The 23,173-nt window shown below is 40.5% G+C and overlaps 1 protein-coding gene across 22 annotated transcripts in view; it reads right to left on the minus strand.

Annotated features, from left to right (window-relative positions):
- Window positions 1-1,506: 1,506 nt before the first annotated feature.
- The window catches only part of RIMS2 (regulating synaptic membrane exocytosis 2), a 482,918-nt gene continuing 461,251 nt past the window's right edge, over window positions 1,507-23,173 (minus strand). For all 22 annotated transcript variants that reach the window (XM_068932860.1, XM_068932863.1, XM_068932862.1 and 19 more), the window contains 5 exons: window positions 8,378-8,519; window positions 6,794-6,906; window positions 6,042-6,143; window positions 4,897-5,036; window positions 1,507-4,458 (listed from right to left, as the gene is read on the minus strand). In XM_068932860.1, coding sequence (XP_068788961.1) covers window positions 4,240-4,458; window positions 4,897-5,036; window positions 6,042-6,143; window positions 6,794-6,906; window positions 8,378-8,519 — 716 coding nt within the window. In that variant the 3' untranslated portion in view covers window positions 1,507-4,239. The remainder of the gene's footprint in view (window positions 4,459-4,896; window positions 5,037-6,041; window positions 6,144-6,793; window positions 6,907-8,377; window positions 8,520-23,173) is intronic.

Raw genomic sequence — 23,173 nt, forward strand, 5'->3', positions numbered from 1 at the left:
ACTTTTCATTGCCATAGCTCTTTCTGGGAAAACAAATCAACCAGCGGAGCCAATGTTTAGAAGTCATGAGTAAAGCAAGACTACTAAGATTAAAACAATCTGTAGTTTTGCTTTGTTTGAAATTAAGGGGAAGTGGGCAAGCTGTTGGGGACGGGAAATGGTAAGCAATTTTGTGAAACTGCCTCAAAGATATAAAGGAAGGATCCTTCGGAAAAGTGTATTGTGGCCTCTTTCGACCTGGACAACTGACCAGTGTGCATCTTTGAGTATTTGCTGAGGGTGACAGTGTTTATTGACAAAAAGCACCCACGGGGACAACTGCTGGTGCATTCAGTTGTGACAGTCGGAGATGATGTCCTGCCCCCCCAACCCCATCACACTGCCGGGGGCGACGTTTGGGCCTTGGCCACAGCAGGTCTGGTCTTACCCACCTTCACAACGGCTGGAGCCCACAACCAGGCTTTGACCAGAGGCAGCTGTGGCCTGGTACCTACCTGCTCTGTCAGCCTTATAACTGGGGTGCGAACATAAGCAGAGGAGACTCGTGAACAGCAGGGATGATAGTTGTTTAATGCACCAGAGTTTGGTTTTGTTTCCCCAACATCCCACTTTCGAGATACAGTAAAACAAACCGCTGGCGAGTGTTGCTCACAGCTCCAGCCACCATGCTGCCCCAAATACATTTGCTTTCTTGTTTTATTTCTCTTACGACAAACCAGCCTTTAAGTGTTCAGTAAATTTCCAGGGCAGAGGTACCTGTTAGCGTCGGCGCTTGAGTTTTTCCAAGTCGCAGACCTTCCCTCAGAGGAGCCAGGCAGAGAGAAAACCCTCCATCGCTACCACCGTCCCCACCTCCGTCCCTGCCACCAGCCTGGCTGCAACCGGCCCTGGCTTTGGGAAGCATCAGCCCTGAGAACGCCCTCGGGTTGAGTCACGCAGCCAGCGAGGTCCTGGACTACGGAGGCAGCCCCCTGCCCACTGCGCGCAGCAGCAGCAGCCCAGGGCAGAGCAGCCACCGCTGCCCACCAGGCACTCTGTCTGGATTTGTGCCCTGCGCAAAGAAAGCTAATATTCTCTAGTCTAGCGGCACGTCACAGCTGCTCCAGGCCAGCTGGCTCTAGCCCATCGGACAGTCCCAGCATGTTTAGCTTAGTGGCTACAACGAAGCCCCAGCTCATCCTGGCAGTCAGGTTTCGGCAGCTGAAGCCGGTGGCCGTGCTGGCGCCGCAGCCGCGCATCCGAGCGGGCGCGTGGGCGCCCTGCTGAGCCGCGGTCCGGCTCAGGGAGCAGGCAGGGCTCGCCTCCGACCCCCTCCGCACACACGGCGTGAAAACCCCGGCAATGAGAGTCTTACTTCACCGATGGCACGGCGTTTACGGCATTGCCCTGCGAACAAGAGCTTTACTGCTCCTCAGTTTCCCGCACTGTTTCCTGAAGGCCACAAACGCCGTTAAAGAAGGGCGCTGACCAGCTCAGCAAGGAAAGAGCCAGAGCACCGCACACAAGTTCTGTAAAGAAAATGTTTTATTTAAAGTGTTAAATACCATCACCAGAATGAATTTGATTTACATTAGTTGGTGTTCATTACAGGCCTAATCTGCCTTTTTTTTTTTTCCCCCCAACTGCAATTCCTTTTAACTTTTTAAAACGTACTATGTACAAGACAGCAGTGATCACTGGAATAGTGCTATTTACATGACTAAACCATAAGTAGAGTTGCAGACGTGTGAAAATTAAAAAAAAAAAAAAGCATTAATTTTTTTAAAATAAATACTGCATCATGACAAGTATGTACAAACCTTCCATGCGTCATGTCCTTGATTTTAAAATTGGAAATAATTTATATAGGACTATGCATACAAGAACATGTGAGTGCATCTCACAATTCCAGGAAAAGGGTTATGTGTTTTTGTTCAATTGTAGGGGATACTGTTCACTGCATGTTGGTATTATTTATTTGTTTGCTGGCAGACAAGTGTCTAAATTATTTCCATAAATATAATGTTTACCAGTCTGTCCATTAACTAAATAATAATCCATTATATAATCTCTGAGGACAAGACACAATCTTGATTTATATGATATTGCACAAAGTAAAAGGCATTTTAAGTGTTACTATTATTACTTTTGCCCTCTTAAGAGGCATGTACAATTTTTTAATGGGCAACATTAACAGAATTTCAAATAAAATTAGAATAAGTCTGTGTGGCCTTAAAGTTAAATGTGTTGTATATTTCAAAAATTATTGCAAGATTTCAATATTAAATCTTAAGTAGGTATTAAAGGCATACAAAGACCCAGAAAAGTGGGACATTTTCTTATTAAATGTTAGCCAGTTACCTTCCCTTTAAATAACGTAATTTAATGAGAAGCTTGAACTTGCAGCACCACCCCCTGGTAGTTACTGTCTGCTACAGAAAATAGGGCTTTGAAGCTCTGTTGCCTGCACTGAGGGTTCTGGTAATGGTGACAAATAATTCTTAGAGTGGTACTGATAAACTTTTCTTTAAGGCTATTTTATGAACCAAAGATTGACATTTTTCTGACTGATATTACCGAATTATGTCTTTGCCAACACAACTGTAGTCCATGAAAATTGAACTGTACAGCAGAAGAACTGTAAGAATTAGTAACCTCTGTTGTCTTTATAAACCCAAGAATGTAGCAATTTATTTGGTTTAGTGCAAATAAAATTGTTTAAATTTATTTCCTAAAAAAACCTCAAACATTTACTTAATTTTTTTCTCTTTCCAAAACCTTCCAGAAATGATAGTTCAACCCTTGAATGAATGATGCTGGTGCTGAAAACAAATTTATTGACAACATCTTACAATGGCCATATGATTCCAGTATTTTGCTGTAGAATTCAATCTGAAGGTGAGAAAAAAATGAAAATAAGTTACCATGCACTGTACAATAAATTGCAAAAAGTTCAAATATCTTCTTTATCAAATACATGCTGAATTACATTAATGTACTCCCAAGCCATGTTGCAAAATCCTTTTCAACATGCTTGAAAAAAAGTAAGTTCTTAAACAATGTTTTTCTCAAATAATTCAGAACTGCAAGAACAATCTGCAACCCTGAACCAAATATGGGGCATAAGAGAGTAGTAAGTCAAAAGGTAGCCATTTTAGAGTATGATGGTCATCCTGGGAGGTAGTGGGGAAAAAGAGCAACAGGAAGAAGGGAGATTGGAAGAGAGAAGAGGAAGGAGGAGGTAAAAGAAGTGTACAATTTGCACATTATGTTGAACTTTACAAGGCTTGTACCTTTTACATTTAAATAAATTTAATATATTACACTTATTTCTTGTCACATAAACAGAATTTTAAATATTTGCTAGAAATTATTTGTAATATAAGTCTGCAAAAATACAGACCATGACTGGTTTAAAGAATGATAAACGTGGTGTGTCTTTTTATCACCCTGTTGCATTCTCTTCCCTTTAAAACCATGCACTAGTGAAATTTATTTTTAAAAATAATATAAATTGTTGAAAATGGCTGATTTATTTATTTATTTTTTTTTTGCAAGTTGCAGCCCCAAGAAAATAATTTAAGTGTTCAGCTAAATCTGTGTCCATGCAAAAAAGTTTCTTTAATTTCATACAGTACAGTATATCCACGGAATTTTATTTTTCAGAGAGTCCATCACATCTGGGGTTTCACTGTGACTATAGCTGGAGCTACGAAGCCTGCCACTCTTAAGTCTTGAACCTTTTCAGTACGGAGAGTTTTCAAGTAACTGTTTCAAATGACAGCTGACTTTTCTTTTCAAGAGTTCTTATGTTCTTCCAATGTCTGCAAATCCACTGACTTGCGACATGGCTTCATGGGAGGGAAACGCCATTTCTGCGGCATAACCAAGCTTCAGGAGCGGGGAGGGCAGATAAATAAAGAAACGGGAGCAACAAAATAGATATGCCATTGAAAAGGACTTTTGTTGCATGAAACAGATGATTGATTCTTTTAGTTTAGTCCATGGCTTCGGATTGGACCAAAACTGAGTGTCCCTGAACTCCAAACCTGTCAGTTTGTTACACCGTCAGTCCTTCCCCTGAGGGCCTTCCATAGGGCACAATGTGTGCAACTTCCTTGAGAACACAGGATCGCGTTGTAGCCCTAGAAACAGGCTCAGAAGACACAACATTAAGCATGCAGTGTTACCAGGGTTTGCGACCTGTAATTTTTTTTTCGTTTTGTAACGCTGGTTGCTATGACAACAGTTTCACAGCTGCTATGAGCGAGCATACGAAGGTCCCGTCGAACTTTCCAGAGATGACTGGGAGGCTCTTCTAGTGAGAGGAGCTAAGGTTGGGTCTACTAGGGAGGAAGGAGGGAAAAGTTTGAACCACCCAATCACCATGTTGGACAGGTCCAGTTCATCTAAAAGTATCTGTGCCACTCCCATAAAGGATTTGTGATCCATTCGTCCGTAGTCTCCCCAAACAATAATCTGTTAGCAAAGGAAACACGAAAAAACAGAGAAGTTTCAGCAAAAATTATGGAAGCTGCCATCTCTTTCTTCAATAGCCTCCATTTATTTAATTATAGCAAGGAATGGAATTATCTGACTGCTGACATAGTTTAACTCTGCATATATTACCATGATGCAGCAGCAGAAGCAACTTGGGCAGTAACTGAAAGAAAGCAAGCCCAGCAAGACAAGGAGCCCATGCACACAACAGAGACAAAATAATCTAGAACTAACTTTTGCTCAGCGCTTTGCACTTGCTAGTCATCAACAGATGTTGCTATATGCCTTATGTGCTCAACACACGTTTGAAACATCAGTACTTGCCAAAAGAAGCTTGAAAGAAAGTTTGAAGCTTATTCACCGAGAACTGTACAGACGGCATGTTTTCAGATGCAGAAAGACTTTGATGCACATTACCTGTAAAACTTTTCCTTGGGGACTTTCTTCAAATGATAGAAGTTGCTGATAAAGTGGTTCCAGAGTTTTTCTTGCTACCTTTGTTTTCTTTTTGGCTATGCAGACTCCATTTTCTAATAAATACACCTTTACGTATGGTGCTTAGAGGGAAAGAAAATAAAGAACAGTAAGTAAAGGAAAAGTCCATATTTTTGCACAACAGATGTAACGTTTTATCATCATATGCTAAAATCTACCATTTAGTGGATATATTGCTTATACGAACAAACAGCTTCACCAACAACATTAACATTTATTAACATGCAAAGCATCCATGCATTTTATTTACTTTATCTCCCTGGTATCCTTTTTCTCTACTTCTTTTTATATGATTCTTTTGCCAAGAAATAACTCAGATTTTGACCTGGAAAAATCTCATATTCCTATATATAGCATCCCTATACTGTACAGTATACAAAATAGGCCTGTTGGGTAAATGAATGACTTGCACTGACTTTGGTGAGATTTGGATCAATGCTCCAAATTGTTAATAATTTAAAATAATCTACAAGGTGAAAATCAGTGGAGAAAAGACTGACACGATTTCTATTTCAGCAGAAGAGCCTACTAAAAATACCATGATATTGTCCTTTTCATACAGTGCTATAGGACATCCGACTATGAAATAAGGAGTAAATATCAAGTACTGGTCTCCTTTTCAGAGCAGGTTCCTATTCCACACATCCTGATAATTCCCTCTTTCCCCCTAAGACTCCTATATCACATCTTCAGCATATGCCTTCCCTTCTGCCCCATAACCAAGGATGCATTTGCTGTTACTAAAATATCTTCAATGTCTTCTGGCACCCCAGAGAACAGTCTGACGTTTTTTCCTCCTGAAGTTTAAAATGTTTCTAAAATGCTCCTAAAGTTTAAAATGTAACTGTTTAAAATGACCTTTTGTATTTACTGCAAGCTTTTATACCAGTTCAGTGTATTTTTACATTTCAGCGTACAATACTGTAATTTAGTGTTATGTGTATCTGCTAAAAGAGTTCTGTTCACTTAAGTTGAACAGTAAAGCCTCAGAAGTTAAGGGGAGAGTTGTTGGTTCTGGGGGGGGGGAGGGTTTCGGTACAGCTTTATTCATGCTGCTTCTTTCTTACCTGGCAGTGTCTTTGAACCTGGTTTTACAACAAGGCCACGAGCTCGAATTATTTCTACTTCCAACTGTCCTTTCTTGTCCATCATTCCCACCTGGATATCTCCTAGAAAAGAAAATGAAATCCTGGCATTGTAAATCAGAAATATCTAATCATACTAACAGCTACAGAAAATTCTAGAATGAGTATGTGATGACTTTTCTCTTGCATTAAACCAGTATATATGATCACGATTTTAATACTACTAGATAATTTCTTAGCCTTTTCACTGCTATTTATGCCTGTATACATTACAAAAAAACCCTGTAAACAACATTTCATCTTCCTTTCTCCCTGCCCCAGTCACTTGAAATTATATTCCTTTTTGTCTAATGAATCCCAGAGACATACGGGCAGCAAGTACTTGTATTACGACATAACTCTGCAAAATTGCTTGAAATCTCATTTCACTATGGTTCTAGTTTTAAAAAAAGTATAAAAAGTGATTCAGAGAAAAGATTGGTCCCATTAACCACATTTTAAAGATGCAAAAACCGAAGAAGAACAGATGAAAGATTAATTCCTCAATGCATCTTTCCACTTCTAAGCCTCCTAATGAGCACCCACAATTATGTAAAATCCTGACTGAACTTGAGGTTATAGTTCTGGTTTTAACTGAGTTGTCCAAAATCACATGGCAATATTTAAAGAATTAGAATCTAGATCATTTCTACGCTCTCATTACCAGACCCAGTAGATGACGGTGCAATGCTTACCCATTGATGGTGTTGCCAAAGTTTGTCGCCCTACAAGCTGGGCAGGACCAAGTCCATCCAGAAAATCACTGAACTGGCTATCTGCAGCCAATCTCACACCAGGGAAAATCAAACTAAAAGATAATATTGTGAAAAATTAACAAATACACTGGAATTTGATCTTTTTTTTCTTTTCTAGATATTTTGCCCATAGCACTTACGTTTTTTGGCACCAGTGCGCAAAAGGAACTTACTTGCACTGACAAGATTGCAAAACAATTACTATAACTTTCAAAACTTCCTAGTGTTCAACAAGTAGCAATTCAGCCTCCAGCACATAACTAAACAGGTGATGGAAACACTAATCCTCATCGTTTTTAATTTCCACGGTAATATTTTTCCATCATGCTCCTTTTCCCAATATATCAACGATGATTGTTAATTACTGCAGTATTCACATGAGATCAGTTCAATATGATACTAATACAGGCCCTTTAGAGTAATTTAGCTACACATGAGTAAAATTTCTCAGGAAATTTTTCTTAGTCAATGTGAACTCAATGGCTGAATGTCAAGAGTATTCGGTGAAACAATTATGTTAGAATGCATATTGATCAATCCTTATAAAAACAACTTTTAAGTGGGCATTCATTAGGAATATTTTTCTAAAAATGTCTCTAAGAATGACATACATTCAGTAATGGAACTGAAATCAATCATGGTAAATAACCAAAGTAACTTAAAATTCAGGTTCTGAAATCTTGCCATAAATTATCTGTGAAACATTACAAGGCAACAATTATTCACAGAAACTGAATCTCATTGATAACTCACTCAGAAAAATGGTAATTTTCTAGATGATCAATGAAAAGAGAAAGAGGCAAAACTAGTGAAATTTACAATGACCATAGATAAATAAATGTACATCTCAAACACACAAAATGCATCAACTTGGACACCAGCTCTGCAAGGTGTATTGTCCAGAGCAGGTATATTGTCCAGAGCTCTGAATACCACTAATAAATCCATCCACAGTAAGATTTTTGTTGGAAATGTCTTGAACACACCATTCCTAGGTCCTTAACTTGGGCCTTTAAGAAAAGCATAATATGGGAAATTAAAATACGTAGGAGCTTTGTATTTCTACCCATGTCACTTCTTCAGGATTAATTAGCACAATTTTGGAAAAACTGTTGAACCTAGTGAAGGACATCTAGAAATGTAAGAAATTTCAGCTCTGTGAAAATATGCAAGGAGATGCACCTGAAAGTAGGGGTTTGCTGAACAGAAAGCATCCTTTTTTTGTAATTTATACACTGCACTATCCCTGCTTCCGCTCCTACCAAACTGCATGCTCCTGCCTGACCTGGCCCCAGGTGTCTTTAACGCGGTGCTGCAGAAATGATCACTGTACCACCCATACAAACAATGGGAAACTCTTTTAGTCAGAGGAGAAAACTTAGGCTTGATCTGCATTCAAATGACAAGAAGTCAGGAAGGGAATCCTGAGCGAAACAGGAACTACATCATTCATCTCACTCTTGTGTAACAATCAGTTTTGTGGAGAAATGTCAGGTAAGAGTATCAGTAATAACTTTTGCTTACTTTCCCTCAGAGCTGTAGCTGTTCATGCTCCCATCTGTAGATTCCCGGCTGGCCTGACGTGTCATCCAGTTCCTCATCTCCACAGCCAGTCCTGTCTCAGTGCTTCTCTGGACAGTGCTCCGCAGCTTCTTACCACCCGCTTCTGCAGAAACGAAACATGAGACTTCGTGATAACACGCTATAATAACTGACTGTTCCTGCAGAATCACAGAGCAGCTGAGGTTGGATGGCCCCTCTGGAGACCATCTAGTCCCACCCTGCTGCTCAAGCAGGGTCAGATAGAGCAGGTTGTGCAGGACCGTGTCCAGTCAGATTTTGAGTACCTCCAAGGATGGAGACCCCATAACTTCTCTGGGCAACATGTTCCAATGTTTGATCACCTTCCCAGTGAGAAAGTGTTTTCTTATGTTCAGACATTTCTTATGTTACGAGGTAGTAGTATAGACAATAAACAATCACTCCACATTGTAGAAACAGTCAAAGTAAGAAATTATTGCTCTATACCAAATCTTGCATTTTAAAAAAACAGTTATTTTAACAACAGGCAACTAGAACAGTTGTCAGAGACCCTTTAAATAACTGTCTCTGTCTGCTTTTCAAGGCCAGATAGCATACATAAAATACCAGTTCCTCAGAGTACTGTCTGCCCGCAGAGGTAACCAGAATTATAGTAGCCATAATCTTGTGTACTTAAAATATGTTTTCTCTAGAGGAACACAGGAAATCAAGAACTCTTCTCGTTCTTCTTTCTCCCTTCCCCCCCTTCCCTTTACACCATCTGGTTTTATTTAATATCTAAAAAATAAGTTTGTGTTGATTTTTATGCACAATATGAAACTTTTTTCCACCTCAAAGATTAGCAAACATGGTATCTGCTTGCATATTTTAACTTTAGTTGCAAAGACAGCAAAGTGACAGATAGCTGAGTACCAAATAAGGGGAAAATACTCAGAAAGAAATGTAACTGCATTTTAGTGTAGGGATTTTGATCAAGACCTTAACTAGAACACATATTGAAGCCCCAGCAAAAAAAGCCAAGAACAAAGTGGGAATGAAGCCTCAGTTTCTTTCTGTCATGAACAATATAGTTACTCCATGTCATTTCTGATTTTAAATTCTATTCCCCGCGATGCTGCAGAGAATTCTGCATTCCAATTTCTTACACCTGCATAAAGGATAAAAAATCCTAGCTTTAGCACAGAGATGTGTGATATACTGACGACAGTCTAAAAGAGTAGCAGTTCTAAATGGACATGACGCCAAATGATACCAGAATTCTTAAATATTGATACAAGAACAGTACAGCAATATACAAGATCCTAAAGGATATCTAGGGACCAGCCCTCTTCTGCAGTCTTTGTAGACCCTGCTACCCTTTCTCCTCCTCTGCCCCATCAAGTACCAGCAGACAGAAGAACAGCTGGGCTTGTGGATTTTAGAAGGAAAGTGAGCAAGGGAGGAGGACATTGTCCTGGGATTAGGAATCTCATAACCTGAGGAGAACGAGTGAGCACCGCAGCTGGGCTAGTGTAAGAGGCACTGTACCTGCGGAGAGGGCACAGGAGGAGGGAACATGTTTCCATGTCCTCACTCAGGGTCACTTTGTCCTACAGGCTACAGTGGGGTTGGAGTCCTGCAAAAACATATCCTAGTGCCTCCAACTGAAGCAGATCAGATAAGGAACACGGGAATTTTGGTGCAGTGGGAAATAGATACCCCAAACACTTTAACAACTACTGACCCCTTGTCAAAGAATGTTTCGTAACATTGCAGTATTTAGCAATAATGAGACATTTTCATATCAGCATCATAAATGATTCAAATCATATTGCTCATTACAAGACTTCAATGCAATCCTCGAGACCATAACTTTCAATCATTACAATGTATATAAGAAATAACAGAAGTAATAATTTTGTTCTGGAACTTCAGCTACCCACATGAATTTAGTACCCAACAGAGCAAAATCATTTTTGTATTACATCAAAACTACTTATAAATAGGCCCATCAATTTCGGGTGCAATAAATATAAACAAAAAAGAGATAAGTCCAATATTACGTTTGAAAAATGAAGAGCAGAAGTCAAAAATTTCATTTCTGTTGGGTTGTAATAGTCCAAGTGTCTGCTCTTTTTATAATTTATATTAAACTAATGAAAGCTGGCAGCTGACTTCCAACACTGGTCCCAAGTTCATCTAAAATCCAGTCACTCGGATCAAAGAAACATTCCCACAAAACTGCCTGGAAAAATTGTGCTACGGTTAGGCAGAAAAAGCACACTGTGTTATAGTTTTGTATGAAAAGCACAGAACTCCTCAGGCTCCATCCTCTTTTCATTAAGGTATCGTTACAGGATATTTCTCTTCTATTTTAAGTGCTCTTTTGATTAATTAGCATTTATTTTTGTTCAGTTCTGCTAAATGGCAGTCATTTTCCGTTAATTGTTGCAAGCATGAACTCTCTCATAAAAACGTAATAGAACATCTCCATCTTGCATGATTCTTCAAGTTTTCATATCCTTACACCTTTACAAGATTTCTGGGTTTGAGATAAACGTGAATTTGAATATGTGATACACAAAGGAGAATGCAGTAATTTTTATTAATTAGTAAGGAAGAGTTTTTCTGAATTACAATTCTAAAGCTGCATACCTCGACTCTAACAAAACACTCATAAGAATCAACACATCTGTTGCATACCAATTTAAGGAGAAATTAAGGCAGAATTAGCACAGCTGCCATTCAAGTCTTCACAGGAGCAGATGTTTCACTGGCTGTTCTTACCATCTTTCTATATTACACTTTTAAGCCGTTTTACTTTCCCACGTTCACTTGAACTCAAATAAGTGCTCTGGTTCATATTAAAACAGGCCAACAGCTGAGAATATGCAACTTTACTATAACATGAAAGTTAAAAACATACACTAAACTCAGCTTTTCTATAAGCACAGGTCCTAATCTGGCATTATCTTGACCGCTACATTGAATTCAAGAAGTGCTGAGAGAAGGCTATGTGAATAACCCTTTTCAAGTGTTCAAGAGAAGTAGGCAGAGCTCTCCAATGGTCTCAAAAGAGAAAGACCTGACTTTGCAGCAATAAGGCTCCTAATCATGATGCTGATGCTTCTTGAAACAACAGTGCAAGATTTTAACAGCAAAAATAGCAATTTGGAATAGAAGTATAGAAGAAGCCTCAGCTCACATACAGGACTCCTGAACCACTACTTTAGAGATGAGTATTCTTTCATATTAAGCTTGGCTAAACGAATATGAAATAATATGCATGAGAAATACCTGCACTTGATTGCCCACAATACTAGCAATACACTGATCCCTGGAAAAATGTAATAAATCAAATAAAATCCCACAATTCATCATGCAATTTAAAAAGCAAAGAGTATTCATATGAATCACAATTCATGTTTCATAAATTCAAAACTGAAATACTTAAAAGGCAATGAAAGCCAACTAGTGGCACTGAAAATGCAAGGTAGGTACACCAAGAAATAGCCTCTAGTGCCACATTTCCATGCTGCAGCTGGTGGAAGATCTGGCGGAAGGTCTTACCATTCCACTAAACCCAAATTATTTTTTCTCAGCCCTTCCTAGAAATTAAATCCTCCTCCTCAGTTGCGTTAATTCAGCAAGCTGTGTGACTGCACTCTGCACAGGATCGAGCCAAAAAGGAACAAATTAGCAATACCTTTAAAGTTGCTCATTTTTTTTAAGATCCATCACTTCACAAAATCACTTTCAAAAAGTAAACATACAGCCAAATGAGTCAAATTGAGGTAATGTTAATTTCCAGCTAGATAAACCACTTGGGGATGGATCTGCCACTGACACGGTAGTAAACACATATCCACAACCTAACCTACTGTACCTGGTGTCACTGTAAAGGTGGCAGTTTGGATTTATAACCATAAAGCATTTACACATGCAGGTTCACTTCACTTACACTGTTTTTTAATCCCCCCAAATGAAAGGATTCAGAAATTAGAGAGTTCAGTTTTTTGCTACTTATGTTGCTAACCTCTTATACTGAAAATGATTTATCTCACTATTTACCAAAATCTAATGAAGAATAGATTTTCTCCAAGTTAGCATCATCTAACTGCCCTAGAAATAAGAAATTTCTCTCGAGTCCTCATCACAAAATATGGAATATATTATCTGAAAAAATACTAGTTCAGATTCTTGTGGCCATATTGTAAGGAGTGGAACAAATTACAAGAAATAATTGCTTCGGCATTTATGAAAGCACATTCATTCTTATAGTCAATCACACTGGTAATTTAACTAATATGGTTACTGCAAATAGACTCTACAGGCCACATTTTCTAAACTACTTGTGGAATTATTTATTCCCAAAACTCTGAGTCTAAATCACTTGCAATTTAGGAGTGCCAAACCACTCTTAACAGATGAGGGTAAGCTAAAAACTGCAGAGAAGAGGAGAGATTATCTTCTGGGACCTGGGATGTAGCTGGGTGAGCACTGCTTCAGCAGGACTAAGCGAGGGCGCCCAGCTTGCTCTCAGCCTGTGCTTGCCCCAGCTGCTCACTACTCAGCACAGACCACAGGAGAGGCCAGTACTGAGGCAGGCAGATGCAAAGCGGTTATGCCAATTTGAAGGCAGTATGTGATCTCTTGGTAGGACATGTTCTCAGTAGAGAGCAACTGGGGCTTCAGAATTTAGGGACACTTAAATGGTTGGAGTGCCACTTCTCTGCTCTCCCTACGCCACCAAAAGGGGTGCATAAAAATGAGTGCGGTATTTTCATCTGAACTCAGGAGTTAGAGCCACCAGAAGACTAAGCTGTCTGTAAGTGACTATTTCGCAAGAGTGAAGCTCCTTAAGTATCCAGAGATCTGCTTCCGGACATGTTAAGAACATGTTAAAGAAAAATCTGAGCATGAACATTTGATCCCCCTTAAGTAAAGGGAGGAAGGCTAGGTCTCAAGTTCCTTTGCAGACCCACAATAATTTGTCCAGAACAGCCCAAGTTTTGGCCATACTGAACAAGGCATTTAGCTCTTTTTAAAGTACTGCTGGAAGCAGCAGATGAGTTGTTTCTCTCCTTGCATCACCCACAGACCCCAAGCAGCAGACCTGTTAGGATCTACTGCTTTAAGCAGGATTTCGGAAATGCAAATTCCACTGTCACCTCTGTTTAAGAAGATTTGAGCCCATCTAATCAATTCTCAAAAGACAGTGCTAGCCACCAGATTATAAACTGTTCTGTTACAGTTTTTCTGATGAAGATTTTTCACAATGCATGACATAAGTATTTATGAAGCACAAAGAGCATTTGGAGGGCCAGGCACTAATCGTAACCAGTGGGAAAGACATTGGTAAGGAAGGAGGGAAGACTTAGGTTCCAGTCCTTGCTCCCACAAACATCCAAACATAAAACACCTAGAAATTCAAATTAGCATGGTAATGGCCTGCCCTGCTAGCCTAAAAGCAGTGCTGCTCTCAGTATGAAAGCACTCAGGTTTGAAACATCTGAAAGAGCCTGGACTAAGATAGCCTCAGTCTGCCCAGTTTTCCAAAATCCTCCAGAAAGCCCTGTCTTACAGGCAGGAAGGGAATAACTGCCCAAAAGTCACGTGGCCTTCCTCGCCCGTAATATACGTGAAGCCTGAGAATGAAAAGATGTTGGGAGGAGAGGCCACGTCTCTTGGCCATGTTACAGGAGGTAAATTTTCTCTCAAACAATCTCTTGTATTTGTTCCTCTATGCTTTCAGGTACGCAAACATTTTCCTGTACACCCCACTGTGCAGATTCTTGCCATAAAAGATTTTTAAATTTCCTGGGAGGCCTCACTAGTTTTTCCTTTTAAGTCAAGAAATACTTTTCCTCTTTTTTCCTGTACCCTCTTGTTTCCTCCTCTCTCTTTCCTCTGGCCGTACTGGAAGCTAATTAAGGCAACAGACAGCACCTTACAAAAAAGTGAAAGAAAAAGAGAGATCTGAATGCAATGATCAACAGCAGAACTGTGGCTCCAACTTTTGGCCAAAGGCTGGTAGAGTAGCTCTCAGGTCCCATATTTGATGAAATGCCTTATACAGGACGTAAAAGGCAGACATCATGAATCTCTGCTGCTCAGGGGATATAAAGAGGTCATAAGCTCTGAGCAGACTGCAGCATCCTTTGTCTGTATTTTATTTCCCTTTCATGGCAGGGCTAGTCACATTTTCAAGCTGGAAAAGATCCCTCTGGCTTGTTGTGGCTGCATGATGTAATGTGCATGTTTACCATGCACTGCTCCCAAGTAATGCTGTGGTTGAAGGCAGACACCTGCTCCCCATTCTCTCCCACTTTTCCATGCATTTAAAGTTGTTTTCTGCCACTTCAATTTCTCTGCTGTGCTGATGCCCATTCTTCTGCTAGTACTAACTGACCCTCCAGCAAATTCTTAAAAGTATCAAACCACTGAAGCTGCTTTTGTCTCAATGGGGCATCAGTGTAAGCTCTTCAACACTGGATCCCAGAAGCTTCTGGAATATTTTTACAAGACTATGGTGCTAATAAGAGCTGTATTTCCAGATACAGGATAATTACATCAGTGTTCCTAAAATCCCTGTGCCACCTATATTATTAGTCAAATAGAATCACTAGTGAGCATGCTGCTTTACAGACAGACACGGAAAAATGGCAAACAGCTGTCTGGGACAGCTTACAATCGGATTTCAAAACCTGTGCTATGTAGTACTCCCTGAAAACCCCAATGGACTGTATCGGGAACCACAGCAGGGAAGTTTGGTGTCCAGCCAGTCTCCGAACCAAGGACTTTCCCTGGCAGCAGACACCGATGCTCTAGGAGCTGTCCCAGGGAAGCAAAACTAAAAGACCTCCGCTGCCTCGGTGAGCGGTGTTGCTGTCTATGCTATAACCGCCCGTCACGATTTCCACTTCTCTTCTGGCTGCTTGCTCTGACTCTTTAACGACAAACCAGCATTGGAGACTTCTGGGTATATAATTTTAGAGATGCTGAGGGTAGATTTTGATCATAATATGAATATAGTGGGTGACATTTGTAAATACACAAAGGAACTGCATACTTCTCAGTACAACTTGAAACACAGAAGGCTCCTGTTTCCATACATAAAATCCAAGTTTTCTTCTCCATATTTCAGACTAGATTACTTCTTTTTTCTTTTTTGCAACTGCATATTGCTTGCACTGGAATCAGTGACAACTCTATCTGTGCACATATCTAGGAAAAAAAAAACCCTCAGCTTTGCCTTTTTACTTCCAAACTCAACCCTTACTACTCTCCAGTTGAACTAATGATGCATTCATGCATCTTATTGAAAGACAAAACAAATATAAATCTCATGCGAGCTATAAAACTCATTCGCCTAAAAACATTCCAGTAGAACAATCAAAACCCCAAGCGTGCACTTTTAAAATGATAACTATAAATTTTAATTTATACACAAACAAAACAATTTTTTAAAATGGTTTTTCATCATCTATTTGGCCCAAGAAAGATCACCTCCTTATTATGTTTACATTAATTTTTTCAAAGGTATGGCTACAGAGCCCAGAAGGAATATTGTTTTCAAAATTACGAAAGATGTATTTCCAAGACAGCAGCTATACCGACATTCACTGAGTTAGTGAATTACATCTTGATTAACCGCTCCACTCTGAGATCCACAAAGGTTTGAATCTAGCCTGGAAAAATACTGTTGCTCACTAAGTGGCTCAAATACTAGATTAAAAAAAAAAAAATTTACTTGTGATGAGACACAACAGTAGACAGCAAATGCAGAATTATTACATTATCCTAATTACTTTTACTTAGAAATGTACAGCTCCTGACAGTGAGATCTGAAGCAGGGACACACTGTGCACAGCCACTCAGCTGCTTTCAGCCACGCACCAGAAGTCTCTGTTTCTATTACTGATAAAAGCATCAATTTCCTAAGTGTAGTTTGAGGACCTGCCTTATTATTGCTGTCAAATAACACAGGTAAGACACTGAAGAAGAATTCTGCCTTGCAGTCCACAGCTGTATGTCCCATGTGTCAAATGACCTGAATGAACAGTATTTTGGGTACCCTCATTTAGAGTAGTTACGATCTCCACAGAGACAGATGTTCTTCTAATTCAAATACAGCATGTCTGACTTTTTACCTTTTTTGTGCAAGTGTCAAAACAGAACGGTAGCATTTTATTTCCACTTTGTACATCCTGGACAGAGATCTAAATGACTACAAAAAGTGCAAAGCAGTGGGAAATCAGACTCATCCCCAAGCTATTAAAATCCTGAAAAAAACAGAGTAAGCAATTTTGTGGAATTACATTCTAATTGAATGCCATTTACATAAGGAATAGCTAATAGGTGCATGTCTTTACAAGAAATCTTTAAACCCACAGTCTTTGATCTTGCCAATGACAAAGGATGACCATCTTAAGCAAAAAGAAACTATCACTGCAATTTTCAGTTATACTGTCTATATATACATGCAGCTTTTTGGATTATGGCAACCTCAGGCGCTCACTAATAACAATTATTCCTTATATACAGAGGGTCTTAAAACTGCTTTTTTAATTTTTCTATTTTATGACTTGAGATACATATTCTAAATATTTAATAGTGACAGTAACACCATTCTTCAGCCCAATCTTGTTTATTTTTAGCATAGCTAGGGTCATTACATACCTTATCGAAGGATCTGAGCAGCATTTTTTAATGATGTAGCGTGTTGAAACAATTCAACACCCTCTGTTAGGACTTAATGAGACAGATCGTGCCAAGTAGTTGGATGGCTACTGAGATTACACAAATTAGAAACACTTCCTCCTCCTAGCTTTGTCTAAGATGAGTAATGATAATATGCAAATATAATTGTTTAAATAACCACAGTTCCCAAAACTCTGAGCAAATTCTATACTGTAATGACCCATTTTCTGACTACACCACTGTTGACCTTGCAATTTGAAAACTACAATTACAGCATGTAGATATACGTGAGACAGTTTTTCCAGGTGTGTGTAGGCACCACAAGGCATCGATGAAGCCTGTTGTACACGGCAGCTTCCCTGCTGATAAAGCCATAGCTGAGCTATCCGTCACCTATCTGGGTATACGCGTCAGCGTAGCTAAAGCTTAAATGAGAAACATGACAAATGTGTTGAGAAATACTGCTTTAAATTTCTGTTGGGCATTTCAGTCATTTAGTCAGGTTGTACTGAATGTTAACTCAGACAAAGTGACATTCAAATTCAAATGAATTCAGTTTCATTGAATGTCAGTCCTTCAGCAATCTTTTCTACTTTTCTCTGTTGGTTTTCCAGCTATTTCCCAGAGTACATGTTTTGTTTAAGTCACATTCCTAACGTCACTGGCAACAGGAAAACCATTTCTGTACTTCTTTTTTAAAAGGTGTAATCTATTTTGGCATTTATATCTCACCAGTATAGTACCTGAGTGCAATCAGTAAAAATACCAGGGACTGCAAAGGCAGATGCAACTGCTTGGAGTAACTTCTGCACTGTCCCCCTCCTGGGATCAGCCAGCAGGCTGGTGGTAGAAGTGGGAGAGACTAAGCCCCACAGCACAGGCGGAAAGGCAGGCTCAATTCAGCCCGAGCAGTGCTCCAGCAGCAAACTTAAAAAAAATTATCGACCGTAAACTTAAAGGTCATCTAGATTCTGTCTTCAGAGGTTTTTTTTTTTACCCTTTAGATGAGCCATCCCACTGTTGCAGGAGAGAGTAGACAACCTTTGGCCTGTAAGTGTCAGTCGATCCCAAGGTCCTTAAAGCTTTATCTTTTATAGCTGATATCCTTTCCACAAGGCAATATACCCTTATTTCATATTCCACTTTGGTTCTGCCTTCGAAAATTCCACATAAACAAGGTCATCTTTACCACCAAGGCCAAAAAGTAGGCCAATTCCCCCAAGAAAATGTAGTTATTCTCATTTTCTTCATTGCCTGATACTCCTGTTATCTCTTATTCTTCCTAAGAGTATAATTTTAAAGCATAACTACTTCATGTGCAGGATTCTGTTCACTTCAATAATTACTGTGTTAATGAATTTATTGTTACTACTTCCCCCATTTTCTATTTCTGGTTAAATTATTGTCTGCTTGTTATTGTCTACTGGGACCTCCAGAGGGACAGTGTGGCCTAACCACAGGAACAGAACCCAGGAACTGCAGGGTTTTATTCCAGCCCTGCCAAGAAGCAGTGACGAATCTGTGAGCAATGCCACCGAAACCAACCATACTATTCAAGGGAGCGGTTAGACATACATGTAACTACGGCCTAAACCTTCACTCCCTGACATGAATGGCAACGCTCTGGCTGATACCCATGCAGGATCAAACAACTTTTCAAGCAGGTTTTGTAGATAGAGCGTCGCCAGCTGGGTAACAGCAGCATGTAATGTGCTTCTATTCTTACTGAACTCCTGTAGCAACACTCAGATGCTTCCACTGGTAGACATCGGTATGCAAAATTGTCACGTATCTTCTCCTCAGCGAACATAGCTAATTCATGCTATTTTTGGCATGATTGTCTTGGGCTAAAGAACATTCTGTGGCTTCTTTTTCAATTGCCTTTTGTTTTTCCAGCGTACTGGGAGACCAAGACGCTTTCCAGTTCTTTCTGAATTAATTTAAATATTAAATTATCATAAATTATCTCTTGAATTGTCTTCAGCACCTGCAAAGCACTTAACTTTCCCCTTCAACTTCATAGTATCCTTCACTACCATCCAATAAACCAGTGCTTCGACAACAGAAGACATGAAATTGAAATATACTTCCTTTTGGAGGTCACATTTCCAGTAGCAATTCGACAGCTGCGTTCCTCATAACCTCCTATTTAACAGCACATATCAACACCTCACTGTAAATGCAGATCAGAACTGACTGTAAAAGACTATACTATGTAATGCAAATGTATTACAGTAAACTACACAGACAGTGTAATGTGAGTTAGCAGCCCCACTCATAAAAATGGACATAGGCTTTCTAGTGACCATTCAGCACCAGAACCTTTGTCTTCCTTTCTCAGTGTATCAACGTACGTTGGATCATTGTAATTCTTCTCCATTAACATTGTTCTACGTAAGAATTCACATTCATTCCCCTGTTGCCCCGGACTGTTTAGTAAACTCAAATCCACTGTTTTTAAACATTTTATGTGCTGGAGAATTTTGGACTATAGCTATACAAGCATCTAAAAGGATGTCACAGCGCAAATTCACTTAACAGTGGTAATTCCCTGGTCCTTTGAAATTAATGATAAAGTTTCCACCAATTTCAACGGAGCCAGGATATCGGACAAACTGTGAGGCCTGGGACACTTCAAGAGCAACTGGATTTCAGATAGGTACTAACTTGACCTCCACACCTCACACCTCTCTTCAGCCGTAAGTGTAATTTAAATCTGTTCCACCATCTGATGCCAGATCACACTTGGGATGGAGGCCATACCCTTTACCTTCAATGAACAAAATACGCAAAAGACATCCTTTGATAATACTGAGTATGTGATGAGATACCTAATTTGCTCTGGGACCATATGCAGCACTAGTTCTTCAGACCTGTCACTGAATCAGAAAACTGTAGACTATCCACAGCCCCTGCTTGTTCAGTACGTTACAGCCTGGACCTCAGGGCTTAATAGTCTCCTTCTTTAATCAACTGACACTTAAATCTATCTTCTCATTCATGGCATTCAAAAACGGCATCTAAAATCATTCCTATTAACACAGTCTACTGAGTTACTATTCAATTACTTCTAAACTTGACATTATTATTCTTATCCTTTCATACTCAAACATATACCTAAGAGTCAGTGTATTCATGTCAATAGTCAGCGACCAAAAGTTTTCAAGGGAGTATCACAAATAAATGTCCCAGCAAATCAAGTTTTCTATTTTTATTAAAAACATGATTTTGCAGGAAATGGAAGAACACTCCTGTAGCAGGGCATCTTTTTTTAACCTGTCAAACACAGAAATAATTACAATTGTAATCTTGAGTCTGGATAACTCATAAAGTTGGTTTAACATCTGTCTTTTTCAGATTAAACAGATTAATTTTTCAGATTAACCTGTACAAAGAGCATTAAGTCCACAAACAATGGAGTGCATAGACCACATCCATTTAAGTACGCTGACAGTACGTAATTACGTAAAAGCAATCAGAAGATAATAAATTCCAATTTGACTGTAGAGATGACTTGCAATCAAACAACCAGTCTGCATTTTTGTCTTTATAATCTCAATGAACGCACTTGGGAAGAGAGTTTCGCCACGACGCTTGTCACTCTGTCTGTAACCAGGTATGTTAGCAATCTCCGGTACTAGAAACTTAGTTGCATAAAAGCTATACAGCACTTCTGTCTCTACTTTCTCATTTGAACTACATGACGCACGTTTTCAGGTGTGGCCTACATGTGAATAGGATCAGAAATCACAAATCAACAAAACAAGTGAAAAATATATATATTACTTTACATTCCTGTTGAAGTAACTTGCCAGCACAAACTAAACAAAGCATTATAATTCAATTAATATTAAGTTAGGAGATGATCCTCTACTGATTTCCGTATTTTTTAGATTTCTTGAAACCAAGGAACGCTTTTAAACATACACAGGTCTCAGCTGAGAAATAAATTAGGTTCTTCCTAGAGAAATAAAGAAAATAGACCAAAACAAAATAAATAGATCCTCTTATTGTGGAGTATTTCACACAAGATTGATATGATTATTACAACTAATATTCAGGACTGAAAGGACAACTAGTCCTGGACAAAAAAAAAAGCCTTTAAAGAAGACCTAAGCATGCTTAGTATAATTTAAGATCTATTCAGTGCTTTAAAAACACTTGTTTTCAGCAATAGAGTTTATTAGCATGTCAGATGATTAAACAAAATGCACTCTGAGGCCTGCCCTGCAGTTTACTGGCAATATGTCATAGTTCACTTCTCTGTCCACGGCAAGGAACAGATGAGAGTACTGAAGGACAGCACATTTTGCTCCAGGGAGGAGTTCCCTGTTTTCAGTGGAAAGCAGCAAGCTGGACAGCCGCAGAATAGAGCTCAAGGGAACTGCGAGGAACTGCACCTCGGCCTCCCCCTCAAAAATGAAAGAAAGATAGCTTTAGGGAAGAAACTTAAGGGATTGTTGCACCTCGAACTATAAATAAGATACATAACAGCTGAGAACAAACATCTGCCTCTGAACTGTCTGCCTGAGACGTGCAAGGTGGTAAGTGCAGATGCAGGCGTTCTGAACACAGATTACCAACTCTGTACACATGTAGCTAATACATTTTTGTTCACGCACTTCGTACAAATACAGGTATCTTAATTTGATATCACTAAAATTTACCAGAAGTGCAACATGCTCAATTAATCTTTCTGAAGCAAAAAAATCTTAAAGTATTTCTGAGGAATGCTAGAAAGAAATGCTGTAAACTCATTCTATATCTAAATATATTTAAACACATCAAATCATATTCCTTATAAAAGCTTTTAAAACAAGCTCATGAAAAAAAAGAGTTCTACCTGAGGTCGGACTTGGTGTCAGACTTCTGCATATATACACATACCTTACACACATGCCTAATAGTAACTGGAACTTCTTGTTTTTCAGATTGTCCCAATGCTATTTACATTTTTGCTCCATTTTTTTAATAATCTATTTTTGCCACAGTAATACAGAAAAGTCAGCTGTCTTTCTCTTTTTGTTAACTTCTCGTCCTGCAATAAATACATGGAAATTGTACAACAGCCTTACTGATTGGTGTTACTTTTCTGAGCGGAGATTACCTCTGTGAGTGAGAACCACAATGTGCAACGCTAAACATAGCTGTCTACCTACCCTGAGCTTCCTAAGGAAAAGTTAAACGGGGCCAGTTCTTGATTGTTCAAATCTGCTTTTCTTTGTAATTTATGTCATAACAATAGACAAAGCATACCTGAACAACCCCAAGCACTGGCAGAAAACAGCCTCTGAGGAAATCTAACTTTCCAGCCAGTGCTTCCCATGCAAGCGAAGAGACAATCACAAGACCCTCTCCCTTACTTTGTCTACATCACTAAAGCGTACAGGTAATCAAAGGTAATGCTCAGGCCGAACACCCCAAAAGCTCCTTCCTGGCTTGGCAAGCACCGCGTCACTCATCACTCCCCCACGACAATAACTCCCTGGAAGTCACCCGCGTCGCGGCAGCCGCGCCACGCACGGGTTCCCCGCCGGCGGCCGCGACCGCGCACCGGCAGAGCCGCCTCCCGCGGACCGGCCGCAGGCTGCGCGGCGCGGCCCGGCGCGGCAGAGCTCCCCGGCGGCGGCGGCGGTGCCGCCCGCACCTGCGGCGGCGCCTCACCTCCGTCCTCCTCCAGGGAGTTCATGCAGGGGAAGTAGACGGCCAGCGCCTCGAAGGAGGCCGAGAGGCTGCTGCGGCTCTGCGAGCGCTGCATGCTGCGCCCGCCGGCCGCCGTCTGCCTGCCCATCTTGGCCGAGCGGCACCCGCCCTTGGCGCGGTACAAGAAGCGCGGCGTCTTGGCGGCGGGCGGGCGCGGCGCGGAGGCGCCCGAGGGGCCGTGCCCGGGTCCGCGGGGCGCGGAGGCGGCGCGGAGGCGGCGCGGCGCCCCTCGGCAGCGCCCGTAGCCGGGGCAGCCACCGGCGGGTCAGCCGTCTGCAGGCGCCGGGCGGCGGCGGTGCGAGCCGGGACCGGCGGGCAGAGGCTTCGCGCGGGACCCCGCTGCGCGCCGCCCGCCCAGCGGCCGCCGGCCCGGCCCGTCCCGTCCCGTCCCGC

This window comes from Struthio camelus, chromosome 2 (genome assembly GCF_040807025.1).
Source record: "Struthio camelus isolate bStrCam1 chromosome 2, bStrCam1.hap1, whole genome shotgun sequence".
Classification (NCBI taxonomy): domain Eukaryota; kingdom Metazoa; phylum Chordata; class Aves; order Struthioniformes; family Struthionidae; genus Struthio; species Struthio camelus.